Below are 21,500 nucleotides of genomic sequence, written 5' to 3' on the forward strand. Positions count from 1 at the left end.
AAACTAGGTAATGAGTGTAGCACAATAAATATCACAGTATATATATATATATATACACCATAAAAACTAATATCACAATAAAATCACATATGTGCCATAATGTGCAAAATTGTGCAAAATAAGTCCAAGTAAAAAAGTTCATAGGTGACTTTGGTGCATAAATAAAGCTTCAGTGCCAAGTTAGGGAAAGTGCAGGTGCTAGTGCTGGGTTCTCCAGTAGTCCAACTGCTGGTACTTGTAGTATGGGCTTTAAGGAATAAGGGGGGTGCACACTCACCAGAAGTAGTGGGTCTTAGTTACCATACGGTAAGAAGACCTAATGAGCCTTGTGGCCTCCTGGGCCAGGAAGGTAACTACTGGGCTTTGTAGTCACCTGCGGTCTGGGGTCCCTCTCCTGGATAATCTAGATCCTCAGGGTCCGGTTGGGGTAAAGAATAAAATGCTCCAGATAGTGCAGTACCAGTACCGTTAAAAGTATCCTTTGCCTCTGTACTGCATTATACATATTAAAGGATACTTTTAACGGTACTGCACTATCTGGAGCATTTTATTCTTTACCCCAACCGGACCCTGAGGATCTAGATTATCCAGGAGAGGGACCCTGGACCGCAGGGGACTACAAAGCCCAGCAGTTAACTTCCTGGCCCAGGAGGCCACAAGGCTCATTAGGTCTTCTTACCGTATGGTAACTAAGACCCACTACTTCTGGTGAGTGTGCACCCCCCTTATTCCTTAAAGCCCATACTACAAGTATCAGCAGTTGGACAACTGGAGGACCCAGCACTAGCACCTGCACTTTCCCTAACTTGGCACTGAAGCTTTATTTATGCACCAAAGTCACCTATGCACTTTTTTACTAGGACTTATTTTGCACATTATGGCACATATGTGATTTTATTGTGATATTAGTTTTTATGGTGTATATATATATATATATATATATATATATATATATATATATATATACTGTGGTATTTATTGTGCTACACTCATTACCTAGTTTTAAGTTACACATTTTTTTGAGTATATTATTTTACCCACTGGCCCCTTTGACCCACCCATTATCATTATCCAGGCTAAGGGCAAGCAATTGCTCTTTCCTGGGTAATACTAGCAAGCGCTATTTAAATTCCAGCTACTCTGGGATTTTCTCTTTTTATACACATCACTTACCCTATAGCAGCTGCTAACATCACACATCTATTTATTTGTTTATTTATTTATCCTAAAATTCCCCCACTCTCCAAATAGGCCACCCATAGACGCGAGGGATATACGCTAATAAGTGTATATATTTTTACTACAAGAATTGGCCTTGCTGTAAAAAAAAAAATGAAATTTGATGCACCTGTCAAACAGGTGCGGATACATTGGTTCTTGGATGTTAATTGAGCCCATGAAATTGTGCCCAAAAAATTACCTCAAGATCAAATCAATACCCACAAACCTAGGCAGTCTTGCAGAAATTCGAGATCCCAAATAACACTTAATCAGCAACATCAGCATCAGGGGTTTAATAGCTGCTTCTAATACAGGACTGATTCATTTTGACAAATGTCAGTCGGTTAATGGAGTCTGTGGACAGATGCGCTCTTTTATCTGTCACAAAACCTCTGGCAGCACTGAATGCCTGTTCAAACTGCACGCTGGATGCAGGACAGCCCAGCAGCTCATCTGCATACTTGTCAAGTTCAGGTCAGTGGTCTATTCTCATGACCCAGAAACCCAGTGGATCGTCTATTGGAAAGCTTTCCATGTCTGTTTTTGCCCCTAGATAATCTTCCACCATATGATGCAGACGCTGCCGATGGGATCTTGAAGCTGACAGCCCTGCGTGCTGAGGACTAAAACAATTTTTAAAAGCATCGCTAAGGCAGCCCCCTTCTCCAATGCTTCTCCTTTGACCAACAAAAGCCTAAAAACTAGAGCCTGGAAAAGCATTACATAAACCCCTCTTTAAGATGTCCTCAAGATATTTCATCCTGTGCTCCCTCTGCAATGGCAGGATAAGTCCTGAGACTTTGCCCTTGTAACGGTGATCAAGGAGGGTTGCCAATCAATAATGATCCTTCTCCTTGATGCCACAAATTCTCGGGTCCTTTCTTAGGCTTTGAAGAATAAGGGAGCCCATGCATCACATGTTTTTGGAGGCATAAGAAGCAGAATCCTCAGGGTCACTGAGGATTACATTATCTGGAACTGCCTACTTCTAAGGTTTCTGGGGGACTGAAAACCATCCCTTAATGTTTTATATATGTCTTCCTCTGCTTCTAAGTCTCCAAAAATGGTGTCTGCGTAAAGCGGGCCTTGAGAGGAAAGGAAGTCCTCCTCTTCCCCCCGCTGCTTTGCCTCTAGTGCCCTGTCCATAATACCATGCAGAGTATTCTCCAGCAGGAACAGAAGAGGGATTGTGTCACTGATGCATGCATTGTCATGGCTCACCAACCTAGTCACCTCCTCAAATGGTGACAGTAAACTTCATGCAGCCTTTATCAGCAGCCATTGGCGTGGGGAAAAAAATTAGAGTTGCCCTGAGGCTGTCTTTGTGCCATACTCACACAGTTACTAATTAAAGGCCCTCTTCTGCATGTGCAACTGCTGCAGCATTGCCAAAGCTGGGTTCCACCTAGTGGAAATGTCACAAGTCAGGCGGTTTATGGGCAGGCATAATCCCTGCTGAATTTCAGCCAACCAAGCCCTGTTTGTGTATGAGCACCTGAAATAGCTACAGACTCTTCTGACCCTGCTTTAGAAGGTCTTGCAAACCTGGATACCTGTTATTGAAATGCTGCACCACCAAATTGAGGACATGTGCCAGGCATGGCACATGTGTCAACTTTCCCTATATGCCCCTGCAGAGCTGAAAGAATCTCTGCTCCAGTGTGGCTCCTGTCCCCTAGGCAGGCAAACTGAAGCACTGCATGGCATAATTTAGCCTGAATTGTTGAATGGCCACCTGAACATTTAGGGGGTACTGGGGGTTCATAGGACAATCCAGCAGACGAGGGCATGGAGGAGCAGAGGGTGGAGCTGACAGATCTCGCATCATCACCACCAGCTGTATGAAGACCTGGCGGCAAAACAAGCTCCAGCACTGAGCCCTGTCCTGCATCCTTCCTAATTGCAAGCAGAGTTACCCAGTGTGCTGTGAATTAAATATATTGTCCCTGCCAATGCTTGCTGGAATACGTGTCAGCAGTAATATAAACCTTGAGGCTGACTGCCATGCCCAACTATGCCAAAACATTGACTTCCACATGATGGTACAGAGCTAGAATGACCTTATGTGCAAAGAAATAGCGACTGGGAACCTGCCATTGTGGTATAGCACATTCTGCAAATTCACGGAAGTGGGCAGAATCCACCAGATGGAAAGGCAGAAGTTGTACAGCCAGTAATCTGTACAAGCTTGAATTTAGACGTTGGACATGTGGGTGGCAGGGAGTGTATTTTTTTTTTTTTTTGATGCAGCAGCTGGGACAGAAATATTTGCATGCTATACTCTACAGCTGGTGGTGTGCTGCTGGCAGATGTGTTGCAAGGACCTGTGAAACCCTTTGCTATACCATCATCCCTGTCGGTGGAAGCTGCTGAGAGGTCATGAGATATAGCGGGGGTAGACATGAAAGGTGAGGAGTGAGGAGCAAAAGAATTGTTTCCCTTTTGTGTGCCTTTCAGGTGCTCTTGCCAATGGGTAGTGGGAGGTTAAATGCCATGTCAAGCATGTGGTACCCAAATGGCTTGTGTTTTCTCAGGCTTGATCTGCTTGTGGCAGAGATTGCAAATTGGAACAGTGCCATAGGCTGCACGTGTTTAAAAAGGCCCACCCAGCTGAGCTGTGAGAAGTGGGTCGGGAGATAACCGCTCCACAATCTGATTGAATAGGGTGGCTGCTCTCTACTCTTCCATGATGGCTGCCTCTGGAGGACATCCTGTCTAATTAAGGTTGTTTCTCCCCCTCACGTTCTTCCTCTGCTCTATCTGGCACCCAGGTCATGTCAGTGACATCATCAGCATCCCCTCCATCCTTATCATCACTGGAGCCAACTTGGGGGAACATGACTGCCAATTTGTTGTTTATCAGAGTTCTCCCCTCTCTGTAGGCTCATGTTACTCCCTTCCTTTACCATAGAACCAACATCAGAATCAAGTAATATCTGTGCATCTTCAAGAAGCAAGTGGCTGATGCTGTGTTCAAATAATTAGGCTGACTCTTCCATGCATGATGCTGGGGCTATAAGCCGCTCTGGCAGCTGCGGTGGACTGCACAATAGTGTCAGCTTGGGTAATAGAGGATGAGGATGGTTTAGTGCTGTGCCGAGCCTAGAGGAAATGCTCAGAGCCACCAGCGCTACAGACAGCCCCTACCATCTGAACGTACAGCACCTCCCTGGGGCAGAGCATATGAGCCTGACCACATTCTATGCTGGTTTTTAATCTACTATTGTGAGTGTATATTTTATACTTCTGAATAAACCCTATACTGCCACACTTAGATGGTTTATTAAGCCAGTCGAACACCCCCTCTGCATGGTGTAACTAAGTGCAATGTAATATAACCAGAGGTTAGGGAGCGCCAAGCTGCCCCAATCCTTTGGATACTGCAATTGTTCTAACCTAATTCTAGGCAGGCGATTATTCCAAATTAAGGGGCGATATATCAAATTAACTATCCGGGAAGCCAGGCAGGGCGTAACTACAGGGGTTGCAATTGCAACCGGGACCCATGCTCCAGGGGGCCTGTGCGGCTCCACTGTGCACCTGGATAGGAGGGGCGGCGGGGGCAGCATGTAGAGAAATCACTGTCCTCCTGTAGCTGCAGGAGGAAAATGGAGGAGATTGGTTCCTATGTATGTTGCCCCCGCCACTTCTCCTATCCAGTTCACTTGTGTTCTGCTGTCTCTGGGCCCCTGTGTTCTTCCCTGGTCCCCCCCCCTACTGTGCTCTCTTCCCTCTCCTATCGGCTGCAGGGGATGTGTCACAGTAGAAAACCAGGAAGGGGTCAGTAAATATGTAATTTACCAGCTCCTTCTTTTTCTGAATGGACAGAGTCATAGTCAGTGACATTGTAAAAAAATAAAATAAAATGATAAAAAATAATACAATTAAAATACCAAAAAATAAAACCCACTGACACCAGTGGGTGAACTTCCAGGATCGCAAAGGTCAAACTTGTGACCAGGCCCTGGCATTCCACCACCATGGGGAGGCCCCGCGATGACAGGAAGGGGGCCCACTGCACAACATGTGAAAGTATCCTGCTGCGGGACCGTAATAAAGGGCCCAGCAACCAGAATAAAAGGCTCCAGGATCAGTGGGAAGAGCCCCAGGCTTGAAGGGAAGGGCCCTGGCCAGGGGTCTGGGGGCCCTTCATGGTTTCTTGCATTGGGGCCCTAAAGGTTCTAGTTATGCCTCTGGCAGCAGGTATAGCAATTGGGGCATGAGAATCATTTTAATAAGGTTGGTTCTGCCTGCAACTGATAATTTCCATCTAATTCAGATATTACCTTTATCCCTGAACTTTAGGAGAAGGGGTGTATATTTAGATGGCAGTAATCAGTGATATTGGAGGAAATATGTATTCCTAAATACTGTATTTAAAGGACAAGGCTATGGGGATAGGAAAAGCCGAGAATACCCACTGCCCTGGGGCTCGATAACCCGAGCAAATAACAACAGGGAAAGAGGAGAACCCCTGCCTGGTGCCCCTACCCAAAGAAAATGCGTGCGAGATTCTATCAGCATTTCTAATGGTTGTCTATGGGGCGTGATATAATACAGTATCTGCACCTAGGAACTTCTTGCCAAAGCCAAACTTAGTTAGAACTGCCCACAAATATTGCCACTCAATACTGTCAAACGCTTTGTTGGCATCCAGAGACAGTAAGGCGCGGTAACCCATATTATACTCTGGTGTTTGTATGTTAAGATACAGCCTTCTGAGGTTAAGTGCTGTTGATTTGTGTGGCATAAAAACCCACTTTGTCAGAATGAATGATGGATAGAATAGCCTCATTCGGGTGGAGAGCCAGCACTTTGGCCATGATTTTTATGTCATTTAGCAACAAGGAAATCGGCCTATAGGAGCTTGGATATAACATGTTTTTATCAGGTTTCAGGAGCAAGATGACAGTAGCCCAGGACATAGATGGGGGGGGGGGGGGAATCATAGTAAGCCCTATAAACTTTTACTAATTGTGGTAGAAGAATTTCCCCATATCGAGTATCGGCTGCCTTCTACAACTACAACTAAAGGGGGCTGAATGCAACTGCATGCCACACATTTCAGATATTTATTTGTAAAAAAAATTTGAAAACCATTTTGAAAACCAGTTATCATTTTCCTTCCAATTCACAATTATGTGACACTTTGTGTTGGTCTATCACATAAAATCCCAATAAAATACATTTACATTTTTGGTTGTAACATGACAAAATGTGGAAAATTTTAAGAGGTATGAATACTTTTTCAAGGCACCGTAAAAACCAAATGTAAACATTATATACATTGCAGTTTACCAAATTCTTAGATGTGGAGGCTTCATTCATTTTTTTTTAGGTTTTCTTTCTTTAATTTTAACTTGGTGGTTCTAGCCAGTGGGTCTGTTGTTTTTCAAAACAACAAGCTGTCTTGCATATGTAGCTGTGGAGGGTTGAGACAATGTATTGCTTCCATGTACTTTCAATGTACTTCCATGTACTGCTACTGGGTGGGTACAATGATCAGCTTTTATTTATTTCTGTAAAACCCTTATCCCAAAAGGAAAAAAAAGAATTGTTTGCTGTAACTGCTTAAAAATGGTTAGCTGGAGTTTGGCTTCAGTTTGTTTAGTGTATCTAAATTGGCTCGTCCATCAAACACACAGATTTTTTTCTTTACAACTATAGAATAACATGGAGACACACTGTCACACAGAATAAAAGAACTAAAAATATAATTGTTTTTAAACAAGTAGCAAAAAAAAAAAGAAAAATACAGTACTAAGCCCACAAGTTAAATAAATATATAAATATAGCACCTGTACCCCTCTAACATACTTGGCAAACTAAAAAATATTCCACAGGTAACAAGAACAACTTTTTCATCAAAGAGTAATAGACAGGCCCATCGCATCGCTGGTTTCATTTTTATAAAGACATTAGAAAGATATAAGAGAAGATATAAGAAAATGACTTACCTACGAACAAAGCCACCGCTAATAGCCATCTGTTCACGCTCATCCACGACACGGGCAGGCTGACTTGCTACCACTCCATCTTGATTATTGCCCCAGGCTTTTTTGTAAGCATCACTTGATTTAAGCCTATAGAAAACATATTGTCAATGACCTCTAAAAACATGGCAAACATCAGTGAGAAATGAAATGCCACACGCGCCATGGCACAGAGCCAATAAGAGCTGATTCAGACAAATGAGCGACCAACAGAGCATCAGCTTATACCGATATATATCATAAACCCAATTACCTAGCACTGAAGTTCATCAGCTGTGAAATCCTGAAATTTAATTAATTCATTCAGAACTTCACCTAACTGGTATAACATATATTTCATTTTTTTTTTTTCATCCAGTAAATAGGAAAACAATTAGTCTTTTCTTTGACATAAAACACACATAGAAAGACATACCGGCAGACAAACATAAAACGAAACTGCCAAGTATAGTGTGTACATCACATCACATGGACATCGGCGTCACATAAATTCACCTACATAGTAGATTGGCACTATGCAATGGATTAGGTTGCATAGTTTATTTGTGTATTAAATATCTTAATATAGGATGAGTGAAAACAGCTATCTCAGAATACCTAGATTATTCTGATCTCTATTTTGTTTTTGGATAATATATCGGTACTTTTAAACTGTAACCATACATCGAGAGTTGATGTACAAACCTTCGTCAACAAAGACAAAAATGAAAAAAAATAAAATAAAAAAATAAATAAGTAGAGTGAAATGAATGCAGCAGCAAACAAAACAAGCGTTGTAGCATCAATGTCCAATATACCTTGTTCATGCACAAGCTGGTGGCATGAATAGGAGGTGAAACACTCTTCAACTAAGCACAACTGCTCCCATGGTTCACTATTGCATTAATGCACCATCAGTAACAGCTGTCACAGAGCTCAAACCAGTCAAAAGTGGACTTCATGCCTTTGTGTTTAAAGAAAACTTAACTGTTAAAAAGGTTTTCCACCTCTTCATGACTCTTTAGACATCTCTTTGCCTTGTACACCATGTTCTCTCTTAAGCCCATCCCCAGCCATTTTTTTATAGAGGGTTAAACGGTCAGGTCTTTTCCAACTATTTTCACTTCTTCTCTGTTTTTCCAATGATGAGTGTCAGACAGAAAAGGAGGTTAAGGAGGAGACAGCAGTAAAGACAAATTGCCTGAGGAAGGTTTAGAACCTCTGTCAAAAATGTGTTGTCTGTGCCTCATAACAAAAAATGTCACCTCACTTCCTGTCCATGTGACAGGTGTAAGACAAAACAGGAAGTGAGGAGAAATCCTCCAAAGGAGAGATAGTGAGCAACAAAAACATATTTCCTAGTAAAATGAGGAAGGTTTAGAGCCTCTTTCAGAATGCTGTACGTATCCCCAATGTAGTATATTGTACCTCTATTCCTGGTGGGTGTCATACAGAATAGGAAGAAAAGCTAACTGTCTTCTATAGGGACACAGACAGCATTTAAAATCGCAAAACAAATCTCTTCCATAGGGATATATCAGCATATAAAATATGAACAGAGGTCCTCACCCTTCTTCATTTTATCCAAAAGTGAAATAAAACTGTTCTGGCTGAAAATTAAGCCTGCATTGGCCCTTCTGATTTTCAGGCTGGTGATTTTATAAGCAAGCAGCATTGTTTACAATGGTTGTAAACCCTTACATATACCCAGTGAAGTGACTGGCCTCAGGTGATACACAGAGATAAAACAAATCTTCCGACATAAGTTGTACCTGCCTATCTGCAGTCTTTTCTTATCTCTACAGCCATTCAAGGTGCAGCTCACAGGAACAGAGCTGAGGCTGTCAACTAGCTGGAGCTCCCTCCCCTGTCAATATTTTTTCTCTTGGTGTCAGGAAATATTGTCAGAAGTGATTTATGCTGATAGCAGAGGAATCAAGCAGGAGACAGAAATTACACTTAGTGCTCCTTACTAAGACAAGTACACAGTATAGAGGGTCATGCTTTGTTCATATTTCATTTTTGATGTTTACAACTACTTTAAAGCGGAACTTAACCCATCAATTTAACTGTTTTCTCAAACAGTTACATTCAAGGCATGCTGTTATTGAGAACCATTACAGATGCTTGTGCTCTCAGTCAAAAATGGCAAGCCATCTAACAGCTGGTGTCATAACCGATCAAATGTACAGCCCCATGGCAAACAGAGCCTAAGATGGCAGCTTCCTTGGCTGTAAAGAGTAAGAGGGTTTAGTTCAACTTTAAAGTTTGTGTAAATGGTGTCTAAGGACCTTAATGTGTTTCTTCTTGAGCCACTCCTTTTTTGCCTTGGCCGTGTGTTTTGGGTTATTGTTATGCTGGAATACCCATCCACGACCAATTTTAAAACAAACAGTTACATTCAAGGCATGCTGTTATTGAGAACCATTACAGATGCTTGTGCTCTCAGTCAAAAATGGCAAGCCATCTAACAGCTGGTGTCATAACCGATCAAATGTACAGCCCCATGGCAAACAGAGCCTAAGATGGCAGCTTCCTTGGCTGTAAAGAGTAAGAGGGTTTAGTTCAACTTTAAAGTTTGTGTAAATGGTGTCTAAGGACCTTAATGTGTTTCTTCTTGAGCCACTCCTTTTTTGCCTTGGCCGTGTGTTTTGGGTTATTGTTATGCTGGAATACCCATCCACGACCAATTTTAATGCCCTGGCTGAGGGAAGGAGGTTCCCTCTGATGGATCGTCCCTTTGATGCTGTGAAGTTGTTCTGTTCCCTTAGCAGAAAAACACCCCCCAAAGCATAATGTTTCCCCCTCCATGTTTTATGTTGAGGATGGTGTTCTCCTCCAAACATGGCGAGTTGAGTTGATGCCAAAGAGCTCGATTTTGGTCTCATCTAATCACAACACTTTCACCCAGTTCTCCTCTGATTCATTTAGATGTTCATTAGCAAACTACAGACGAGCCTGTACATGTGCTTTTTTGAGCAGGGGGACCTTGCGGGTGAGGCAGGATTTTAGTCCTTCATGACATAGTGTGTTACTAAGGCCCCATTCACACTAGTGCGACTTGTCCCGCGATTTTGGACCGCAAAATCGCATGACAAGTCATTTTCCATTATTTTCAATGAGCCCCATTCATATCAGTGTGTTTTGAAGTCGCACCGACTTCAAAGTAGTTCCTGCACTACTTTGCCACGATTTTAATGTGTTTTGAGGCATATTGCCTTGCCATTGCTTTCAAAATCGCGGCAAAAATCGTGCCGCGAAATCGCGGTAAAATTGCATCGCAATAGTGTGAAAGGAGCCTAATTGTTTTCTTGGTGACTATGGTCCCAGCTGCCTTGAGATCAATCACAAGATTCTCCCGTGTAGTTCTGGGCTGATTCCTCACTGTTCTCATGATCATTGAAACTTCACGAGGTGAGATCTGGCATGGAGCCCCAGAACAAGGGAGATTAACAGTTATTTTGTATTTCTTCCATTTGCGAATAATCGCACTAACTGTTGTCACCCTCTCACCAAGCTGCTTGGTGATGGTCTTGTAGCCCATTCCAGCCCTGACATCCTTGGACAGCTCTTTGGTCTTCGCCATGGTAAGAGGAGATTGGAATCTGAATGATTGCTTCTGTGGAGAAGTGTCTTTTATACAGGTAACAAGCTGAAATTAGGAGCACTCCCTTTAAGAGCATGCTCCTAATATCAGCTCATTACCTGTATAAAAGACACATGGGAGCCAGAAATCTTGCTGATTGAAAGGGGATCAAATACTTTTATTCACTCATTAAAATGCTAATCAAAATTTTTTAAATGCATTTTTCTGGATTTTTGTTGTTTTTCTGTCTCTCACTGGTAAAATAAATCTACCATTAAATTTATAGACTGATCATTTCTTTGTCAGTGGGCAAACGTACAAAATTTGCAGGGGATCAAATCATTTTTTCCCTCACTGTACAGTTTCCAAGAAAACTTCTGATAAGCATAAGCGCAGTTGACATGGTTAACCTCCCTGGCGGTCTGAATATGTTTTTTTTTTTATCTCAAAGCGGTACATTGTTTTGCATGGAAATCTGTTGTTTTATATTTTTTAGTGAAAGAACAGAAGATGTTGCCATTCCATAATTACTGCATTTTTGATCGAATTTTGTTCCTTTTCCAGTGTATATCACAGATTTTCAAATGTAGCCAGTTGATGATTCGCATAGCATGTAGGATTTTACGCCAAATAATGCCCTCTTTGATGCAATGTATTGCACCCAGCTGAGCCTTCCCTTGTAGGCTATTAGACTTTCATCTACGCTGATGTCTCTTTCTGGCACATAGCTCTGTTGGAAATTCTGTAGAATCGTTTGATATACTTCCCATATTTTCTATCGTTTTGGTGCAGGATGAGTAGTTTCATCAAATTCTTCATTGTTTTCGAATTATGAGGGAAAAGCTGTACTCTGACATGACCGTGCCAAAGAATGGAGTGGCAAGTAATTTATTGGTTGTCCAATACCACTTCTGCAGGGGTTTCCCCACCACTCCCTGGTAAAATTATTAGGCCCAGAAATTTCCAAATGTCATCTTTGGTCACTGGTTCCCACTTTCTGCATCTTGCAAACTTCTAATGCGTAGCCAATTGTTGCTCTTTGTACCGATTTGTCACTATTTTTTCAATAACCTCATCGGTCAGAAATAATTGTAGGTATGCCAAGGGGTTGTCATGATCAACATCCACTTTCATACCAGGTGCTCCAGTAAATGGGAATCTTGGGAGCGCTGCCTGATCCGTACCACAGTCAATAGAGCACCAAGTGCTCACATCGCTGAGCTCAGTCACAGAATCGTTGCGGTCGTCACTTTCAGTGTCTGATGACGAATTTTCCCAAGAATCACTATCGCTCAGCTCTTCAAGCCAATACGATTCACTGTCACTGTTTTCCAGTTTGTCTCAAAAGTGCTTTTGAGCAAAAAGAACACTTTTTGGATGCCATGGATGTTCTCAATTTTCTAGGCACAAAAAAACACAAACATACAGGCAGGGCACTGGAAAAACCACTAGGGGAAATGCTGTGGTGAAATGGCTTTATACAAAGTTGTAATCCTAACAGGTTACACTGTATCATCTCATTTGTTTTATTTATTTTTTTAATTTCCCGCCGGTTCCACCCCCCCACTTCGCTGCGCTTGCAGGGAAGGGAACAGGAAGACAGGTGTTGGCATCAGCTGGAGCACACAGCGGGAGGACGGCTGGAGGACAGCGGGGGATCGTAGTGGAAGGTACGTGTAATTACGGGGTAATCCTAAGTGTGGCTTGGGGTTACCGCTTTTGGCACTGTATATAACCCCAAGCCACACTCGGGAATACCGCCAGGGTGGTTAACTGACTGAAAGAGACAAAAGGGCATTGTGCAGGATTTTGACCTGGATTAATATTTATTTGTCAATTCCCTGGAGAATTCAGGCTGTCCTAGATGCCAAAATTGGTCTAACACCATATTAGGTTAAATTTTTATTATTTTACCTGGTGTTTCCATATTTTTGTCCAACCCCGTAGAAAAGTTCTATCCCTGCTTCGGTGCTTTCATACATGCCCTATAGAACTCTCTATTCACACTATGTGGAGGAAGTTGATTGACATTTTTATTGGACAACCCCTGATAGGATATTCCTAAGGTGTCTTACAGAAATCATTTCCTATTACATTGTGTAAACTGACACAGTAGTTAGTTGGTCTGCTGCTTTCCTCATAAGAATACATAAGATATACATTTATTGCTGGCTGAGCTATATTTATTCAGTGTTCAGCAAAATGTAGCTCAAAATAAATAAACTATACTGTGTTGCCTTGGGCCTTGGGATACAAACCCATTTTCAATCAAGAAACCATTGTGACGCCCAATAATTAAATCTGCTTTCTAAAACCACCAGCTGTAAAATAATGCAGAAACAAGTAAAATTCATAGAAAGAGAAGATGATGTAAAGGCAAATAAATGAAAGTCACTCAAAAGTGGATCACCCTTTTAACATGACCGTCCCCACTCCCATTACCCCAAAGCCAATTTTGACTGGGTTGCCGTAGCAAGAACCATTAAAATCTAGGCATGCCTGCAGTGGCAGATGTTAAAATGTGCAGCATTATCTGGGATTCTCTTCATATTAATCTAGTCAGGACATTTACTCAGTTGACAGATTAAGAAGCCTTCAATAATATTATTAATATCAGCAAAAATCCGCAGTAGCTCTTGGGTTATATCACCTTGGACTTTGGCAGATGTGCCAAAAATTTTTACTATATACGATCATGAAGATCCTTTTACATGTGTAGTTTTTCAGGGCTTCATCTTGAATAATTGTTGTACAACGTACTTCCCTGGGTTTCATATTTATATATGTTTAAAAACATTGCATCGATAATGACTGGAAATTAGGCAGGAAGGTGATAGTATCATTGGGGGTTCTATTGATCTAGTAATGGTGCCTGAGACTGTAGCACACATTTGGTACAGTTTTGCCAATAGAAATCACTACCCACTATGCTGCACATGACCTACTAATTACATAACTGTGTCAAACCCCATTACATGCTGGAAACAATCTCCATTGTACTCCAGACTAAAATAGACTATTTGGTATGACTGCAGAGTGTCAGATTTGCATACTGTAAAAATTTGGCTTTATCAGCACAACAGCTGTGCCAGATGGTATTAACAGTGTCATCTAGGTCAACAGGACCACATTTACACAATTACTAACAGCCTCTGCGTTAGAGAGAGCAGAAATAAAACTTATCATGGAGAAATTTTTATTGACCAAATTTGGCTTAAATGTCTGCAATACAAGGTAGTCTATTCTGCATCTGAAAGAGGCAAATAATTAATTTCTAGAATCATTTCACTAATAAATGAAAATATCCAGTGCAACCATTTAGAAAACTTTCAGGAAGCCCAGCAAGCTTCTAAGGAAAATTATCTACATGCAAAAATCTAAGATTTCAACATTTCCGTCAAGAGCATCATAAAAATGATTTTTTTTTTAGCATTTAAAAAAATGTGAACTTTTTTTGCACCAATTTATTTTTATTTTTTTATGCTAATATTTCTGTTATTTGCGTTTTTGCAGTTTATCATTGAGCAATTTTTTTTAATGTAACGGAAATGTTGAAGTTAATGTTATCGTGAAGGGAAATGCAGTGCGACCTTCACTGCAGAATGCCCGATTTTAATACGTCTACTTCCCACTGTCTATTCTATGAGATGAATATTGATCTCTCTGCATGCCACATGCTTTTTCCTGCCCATGTGTCTAGCAGCGATGATCTCTGCAAGGCTCAAAGACCAGCCTTGGGTGCTCAAAGACTTAGGCAGGCAGAACCTACTTGTTACATGGACAGACACATAGACCACAGAATTTTCCTAGGTCCGTCAAATTCTTTTCTGCTTCTTTCATGTCCTTATTGATTTGCTCCATCCCTTCCTCGATGCGTTCCAGTTGTTCTGATTAAATATAAGCATTATATCCCCACAGAATGAAGCAGATGGAAAAGGACAAAAAGAAAGACAAAAACTTCAGACATTCACTGTGACAAAAAAACGGACACCACAGAGCAGAGTCGGTACTCAGTACCTACTTGTTACAAGGACATATGAAAAGGCCACAGCATTTCCCTAAATCTTTTAAATTTTTCTCGGCCTCCTTCATGTCTTGGTTGATATGGTTCATGCCTTCTTCAACACGATCAAGTTGTTCTGGTCAGGACAAAGGGATGACAGTATGGAATGAAATTTTATTTTGTCTTAAACAGAACATGATAAAGGACTATGTCAACGGAAAGTGCAAAGTTACTTCAATGCATTACGGAGATGGATGCATTGAGACTGAGCAGATGCTGATCACTGAAGCCAATTTTTTTTTTTCTTCTGTAAAATGGAATAAAATAACACTGACTATGAAATATTAGAAGTGAATACATGATCTGATTTGTTTAAACAGATAATGGCATGGGACATTTATATTTCTGTCTGTGAAGGCTCAAGACAATCTATGGACAAGGACTTTTAACAACATCTAGGTAAATAAATAAATGTTAAGGATTAAAAGACCAAAGTTGTCACACAAATCAATGAACAAAGGCATCCTAAAAAAGAAACGTGTTTGTTAGTGTTAATTAGTCGTTAACAACTAGTTGTAGACAAGAGTTAATCTAACGAGCTGGAGAGTAAGTAAGTCAATTATTTATTTTTTATTTGTAATCCCGCAATTACAAGCATATATGAAAACACAGCATAATTCACATACAGAGTTAACACATTTAAATGTTAGACACTGTTACCATCAACTTAATTTTGCAAAACTTATAGTAAGGGCTATACATGTCTATTTAAAAACAATATTTATGGAAAGTGTGAACTTTAATAAAGAGCAAATAATTTACACCTTCATTAAAATTGTTTAAAATTATTTATATATTATTTCAGTGTTTTTAATTTTAAATTGGTGTGCATACTGTGAAATCCCAATGCTGCTTACAACAGAATAAAAAATAAAATAAATCTGTGCACACTGTAAAAGAAGAAGCTTCATAATTATATTTCCTTTTCTTAAATCGTCCCTTTTTTTGAAGAGTTCGGGGAACCACTGTTGCCACTTCAGGATGTGTCTGATAGCATAACCCCAACTCACTGAGCTCTGTGGTTTCTCCCAACAACCCCCACATTACTGCAGGTCACTTTAAAGACTATCTGCCACGTGGTTCCAGAAAGTAAGAGGTCTGCAACAGCCACTCTCTCCTGCCACATCTTACCATTAGTATGTCTCCCAACTGTAGCCACCATGAAAACTCCATCTCTCATCTCATCCTGCAGTGTTTAGTGCTTGAGTGCCAGGCCCAAACACTGTGAAAAAAGGAAAGATAGATAGAAGTGCACACTAGAAAGCCGCCCAGTTTCAAATGTGACAGAAAGGCTTCAGCTTTGCCTCCTCCAAAGCCATGTCCCTCTAACGGGTTTTACCCCCTCATGGGTTAATCGTGACCCACGAGGGAGTAAAATGCGTTAGTGAGGCATGCTTTGGGAGGAGGCGTGCCTTCAGAGGAGGCAAAGCCGAAGCCTTTTTGTCACATTTGAAACTTGGCGGCTTTCTGATGTGCCTTCCATCTTTTTTCTTTTTTTTCCCACAGTTGATCTTGCAAGACAAGCCCTTGGGGAGCTGCATCCAGCTGGGTTTAAATCATAGGGTCAATCCAGTAGAGCTTCGAGCAGTGCTCTGTGTTTATCTGGATCTCAATGAGCAAGCCCAAGCATTGTCATATAGGGGATGTGCCCACTCCTATGAAAATACAGACTTTCAGAAATGCTGGTGTAGCCAAGATTTAACCTTTAAAGAGACCCTGTCACCAACCTAAAAGATTGCTGATAAAAGCCCAGAAAAATTAAATCCTTATTTCCAGCATTTTTATTCTCAACAGACATTTATTTTGCTGGCAAGTTTGACTACTTTGAGGAAGTCAATTACCTAGAACAGCCCCCTCTTTACTTGCATTCCATAGTTCTCTTCTCTTCTAGCATTGTTTAATTACTGCCTGTGCTTGCTCAGCTTCTTTGTTCTCCCCCCCACCTCCCTGCATAACCTTTTATGTAGCTTCCAAGGAGGTGTGGATACAAAGGGAGCAAAGGAGAAATGATAGGGGGAGCAAAGGGGAAGAATACATACCAGAATGCAGTTGTAAATGGGGTTCATACAGAACAGAGACCAGTCAGCAGTGGTGTATCACAAGACTCTGTACTAGGTCCTGTTTTATTTAATCTATATGTATATGAAGTAACTGAAGGGTTGGTGGGTAAGGTACGCATTTTTACTGATGTGTGTAATAGGATTGATATTCATGGAAGTGTCTGTAACATGGAACATGATTTACTAGAAGATTGGTCAATGCAGCAGAAACTGCAGTCCAACATTTCTAAATGCAAAATAGTGCACCTAGGGAAAAAGAATCCTCAGATGGCATACAATATTGGCAGTATAGTGTTGGCCAGAACTACAGAGAAAAAGGACTCGGTATGCTTTTTTTAGAATATTCCAAAATACAGAGTGGCCTGGCAGTAAGGAAAGTGACTAGAATTCTAGGGTTCATCACTACCGGGGGCATCGGCAGGAGTGCGAAGGTCCTGATTCTCACATAAAGATCTGAAGTTAGACCTCATGTAGAATACAGTGTCTAGCCCAAGAAACCTCACTAATGAAAAGATATTGATAAGATATAACAAGTCCTGAAAGTGGCAACATAAATGGTAAAAGGGATTATTATGTACAGTCTTGAAGAAAGAAGGGAAAAAGGGGGGGGCTTAATGCATTAAGGATGCAAATAGGGTTCAGGAGGACAGTTTTTATAATATGAAGCAAGAGTTGGTGTCCCTAGTCACTACTGTGCTGCTTACTGTTCTTGCTAGAGAGGAATCTGTACCTGAGGACTTTCAATGCAGGGATCACCCTGCTCCATTCATACTGTTGGTTGGTGCTTCATCCTCCTCTCCTACGGGTTCCTGATCATTATCCCTCACTCATCAGATCACCGGTCATAAGTAGAGCAGCTTTGACATGAAGAAGCAAAACCATGCCTCCACCAAAATGGCCTACTCCACCCAGAGAGTATGGAAAAAGACACGATAAGTCAGTAGTAGGGAAAGATCAGCTGCAGGGAGCCTACAGGCTGGTGATTAGTCCAGTGCCCTTTACTCATATCTCCCAATGGTCCTTGATTTGGAACAAAGTCCCTCTATCCCTCTTTCCTCCTTTTTTTGTCCTTCATTTTGGTCTGATTTATATAGCTGTATATAAAATGCACTATTTATCGTTCCCAGTGCTAAATCTTTCACCCAATTTCTAAATCGCTGTATCTGCAAATTTTAAAAGCCAGTATAAGAGAATAGTAGTCGTAAAAAAAATTATTTGTGGGTTTAATCTTCTTTTTTTTGGTATAATTCTCTTTTAAGGGGGCAGGGGGTGTATCTTATGTCTACATACATTTATTAATAGGTATCCCTCATTCCCATCTCAAAAAGCTTGGAGGTATGTTTGCTTCCCTCTTTTAAGCTAGCTACATATTACACAATTTTCTTGTTCAATTTCCTTTAGATTTACTTTCAACTATGTACTGCAAGGGCTTGTCTGATTGCATACAATTGGAAAATGTTTTGGTTTGACCTCATATTATATGATTTTGGTAAATCCAAAGGAAAATTGTAAAAGAAAAATGTAGCCAGCTTTAGACATAACTTCCACAGTAAAAGTCACCTTTAAACTTCTGTTTCCGCTACATGATAGGAAATCTGTACCATTAGCAGACTAAAATAGTAAAGTATGTATATCATGTTCCAATAACCAAAAATATTTAATTAAATTAAATGTGTAAAAGATATATTATAGTCATCCTAAGATGTCCATATTATTTTTAGATTTATAACTAATTATGTACGGATGTGTGTTGATCTCACTATAAGCCCATTAGGTTTAGGTTTTAAAAAAAAGTATTAATTACCAATTTAGTTCCTGGCTGCTGTTGGTTACTTACATTTTGAATAAATCTGAATTTTATTTCCATGCTTTTTTCTGCCAGATATAGGGTCAGCTAAGGTTAGTGCTCATATTATTTCCCACAGGAAAAGTTTTTTTTGTGTTTTGTTACATTATGTATGGTGCATATTTTATCCAGCAAAAGCCGCGGCAACACTGTGTGCCAACATTGTGATACAGGTGAAAATAGAGGAATGAGAAAAGCAGGAAGGGGAGGGCAGCACCATGACCAGGAAGAGTCCTGCTTGATTTTCACTAAAATAAAGTTTACAGGTAAAATACTGTAAGTGCCATACAAAATGTAACACTGCAGGCAGGGAATAGTGGTGGTTGCACATCAAGTGCTTGCAGCTAGAGCAGCCACAAGGTACCCAGTAACTTGACCCACTCAAAGTGCTAATAATTTTTGATTTAACATTTGGGTAAAGTGGGTAAAGTATAACATCTACAACTTGTTAAAATTTATATTAGGTCCAAAAAATGAATATCTATAATATACAGTATGTGAAACCCCCCCAAAAGACTTATAAATAATCATAAATTAGTAGCATCCAAAAATACATATCCAAAATACAGTAAATGTTCCTTTACACTGACTAAACCTTGGGAAATTGCTTACTGATTTAGTATGTACTGGGTAACTTTTAATTATAAGCAGGGCTGTACTTATCATAATGGCCCTTGTGGATCCGTGTCTAGGGCAGAAGGGTAAGGAACCAAGGCCAAAATTTAGAGAGTAGGAACATTTTTTCCCTCTTCTAGGGAGCTAACTTTAGCAAGTTAACTATTTGGAAAGTATGCCCAGGGGATGTTTAGAGAAGTCAACTATAGTTCAAGAAGCATAAAGCCATCTCCACTTTCTATTGTTTGTTGGTCTGTATGGTTTGAAGTGCATATAAATCTGGCAGTGTGATGTCTACAATGGTGCTAGTACACTAGCACTACAATAACTGCATGCTACAAGCTTATACAATGGGATGTTTTGGGGGTACAAGAAAACAACAAGAGAAGGGCGCACCGACCTTGTGCATTACCACTTAAAAGTTTATTAAAATCAAAGAAGGGTGGCGTACGATATACTCACAAACGCAGCATATGAACAAGCATATAGGAAATGGGCACCGCTCGCTTCCAGGACACTTCTCTACTGCTGGATAGCGTGATGGCGTCCTCAAAACCTGATGTGGCTTACGCGTTTCGAGGGAGGACCCTCTTCCTCAGAGCCAAAATCGAGAGAGAAAAGAAATAGAGGGGATAGTGTCTTCCAATGGGGACACTAGTTCTGGCTAGTAGAGAAGTGTCCTGGAAGCGAGCGGTGCCCATTTCCTATATGCTTGTTCATATGCTACGTTTGTGAGTATATCGTACGCCACCCTTCTTTGATTTTAATAAACTTTTAAGTGGTAATGCACAAGGTCGGTGCGCCCTTCTCTTGTTGTTTTCTTGTAGTTCTTGTAGTTCCTTTTGGATACCCTTGGTCCTGAGGGGGGCAGCAAGACCACTTCTTTTGTGTCATAAAACCGCCTAGAAGATTCACCTTCCCGCATACCACTTGAGCGCAGGAGAGATATTGATGTTTTGGGGGTAGCAAGGTGTTTAATTGAAAGCCTGGTTGGGAACTATTTCCTTCTGGAGGAAGTTATCCATGTGTAGGAAAATACTTTTAATATATACTCATCAGCCACTTTATTAGGTACACCTTGCTAGTCCTAGGTTGGACCCCCTTTTGCCTTCGGAACTGCCTTAATTCTTTGTGGCATAGATTTAACAAGGTGTTGGAAACATTCCTCAGAGATTTTGGTCCATATTGACATGATAGCATCACACAGTTGCTGCATGTTTGTCGGCTGCACATCCATGATACAAATATTCCACCACATCCCATAGGTGCTCTATTGGATTGAGATCTGGTGACCGTGGAGGTAATTGGAGTACAGTGAACTAATTTTCATGTTCAAAAAAACACTTTGAGATGATTTGAGCTTTGTGACATGGTGCATTATCCTGCTGGAAGTAGACATCAGAAGATGGGTACGCTGTAGTCATAAAAGGATGGACATGGTCACCAAAAATATTTAGGTAGGCTGAGGCGTTTAAATGACGCTTAATTAGAACTAAAGGACCCAAAGTGTGCCTAGAAAAGGCAGGATGGATCCATGCTTTTATGTTGCTTATGTCAAATTCAGACCCTACCATCTGAATGTTGCAGCTGAAATCGAGACTCATCAGACCAGGCAACGTTTTTCCAAACTTCAATTGTCCAATTTTGGAGAGCCTGTGTGAATTTGAGCCTCAGTTTCCTGTTTTTAGTTGACAGGATTGGCTCCCGGTGTGGTTTTCTGTTGCTGTAGCCCATCTGCTCAGAGATGGTATTCTGCATACCTTGGTTGTAATGAGTGGTTATTTGAGTTACTATTGCCTTTCTATTATCTCAAACCAGTCTGACCATTCTCCTTTCACCTCTGACATCAACAAGGCGTTTTTGTCAACACAACTTCCACTCACTGGATATTTTCTATTTTTTTGACCATTCTCTGTAAGCCCTAGAGATGGTTGTGCGTGAAAATCTCAGTGGATTAGCAGTTTTTGAAATATTCAGACCAGCCCGTCTGACACCAACAACCATGCCACATACAACGTCACTTAAATCCCCTTTCTTCCCCATTCTGATGCTTGAGTTGAACTTCAGAAAGTCGTCTTCACCACATCTAGATGCCTAAATGCATTGAGTTGCTGCCATGTGATTGGCTGATTAGCAA

The 21,500-nt window shown here is 40.9% G+C and overlaps 1 protein-coding gene across 2 annotated transcripts in view; it reads right to left on the minus strand.

The window, feature by feature from the left end:
- SNAP25 (synaptosome associated protein 25) overlaps positions 1 to 21,500 on the minus strand; it is a 222,448-nt gene that overhangs the window by 37,834 nt on the left and 163,114 nt on the right. Inside the window, exons 5-6 of one of the 2 annotated variants that reach the window (XM_082252321.1) lie at positions 14,801 to 14,918; positions 7,179 to 7,304 (exon numbers count right to left, since the gene is read on the minus strand). In XM_082252321.1, the coding sequence (XP_082108447.1) occupies positions 7,179 to 7,304; positions 14,801 to 14,918 (244 nt within the window). Of the gene's footprint in view, positions 1 to 7,178; positions 7,305 to 14,548; positions 14,667 to 14,800; positions 14,919 to 21,500 lie in introns of both variants that reach the window. The other variant, XM_082252320.1, reaches the window with a different exon arrangement.

Source organism: Pelophylax lessonae, assembly GCF_965119305.1.
Source record: "Pelophylax lessonae genome assembly, chromosome: 3".
Taxonomy (NCBI): domain Eukaryota; kingdom Metazoa; phylum Chordata; class Amphibia; order Anura; family Ranidae; genus Pelophylax; species Pelophylax lessonae.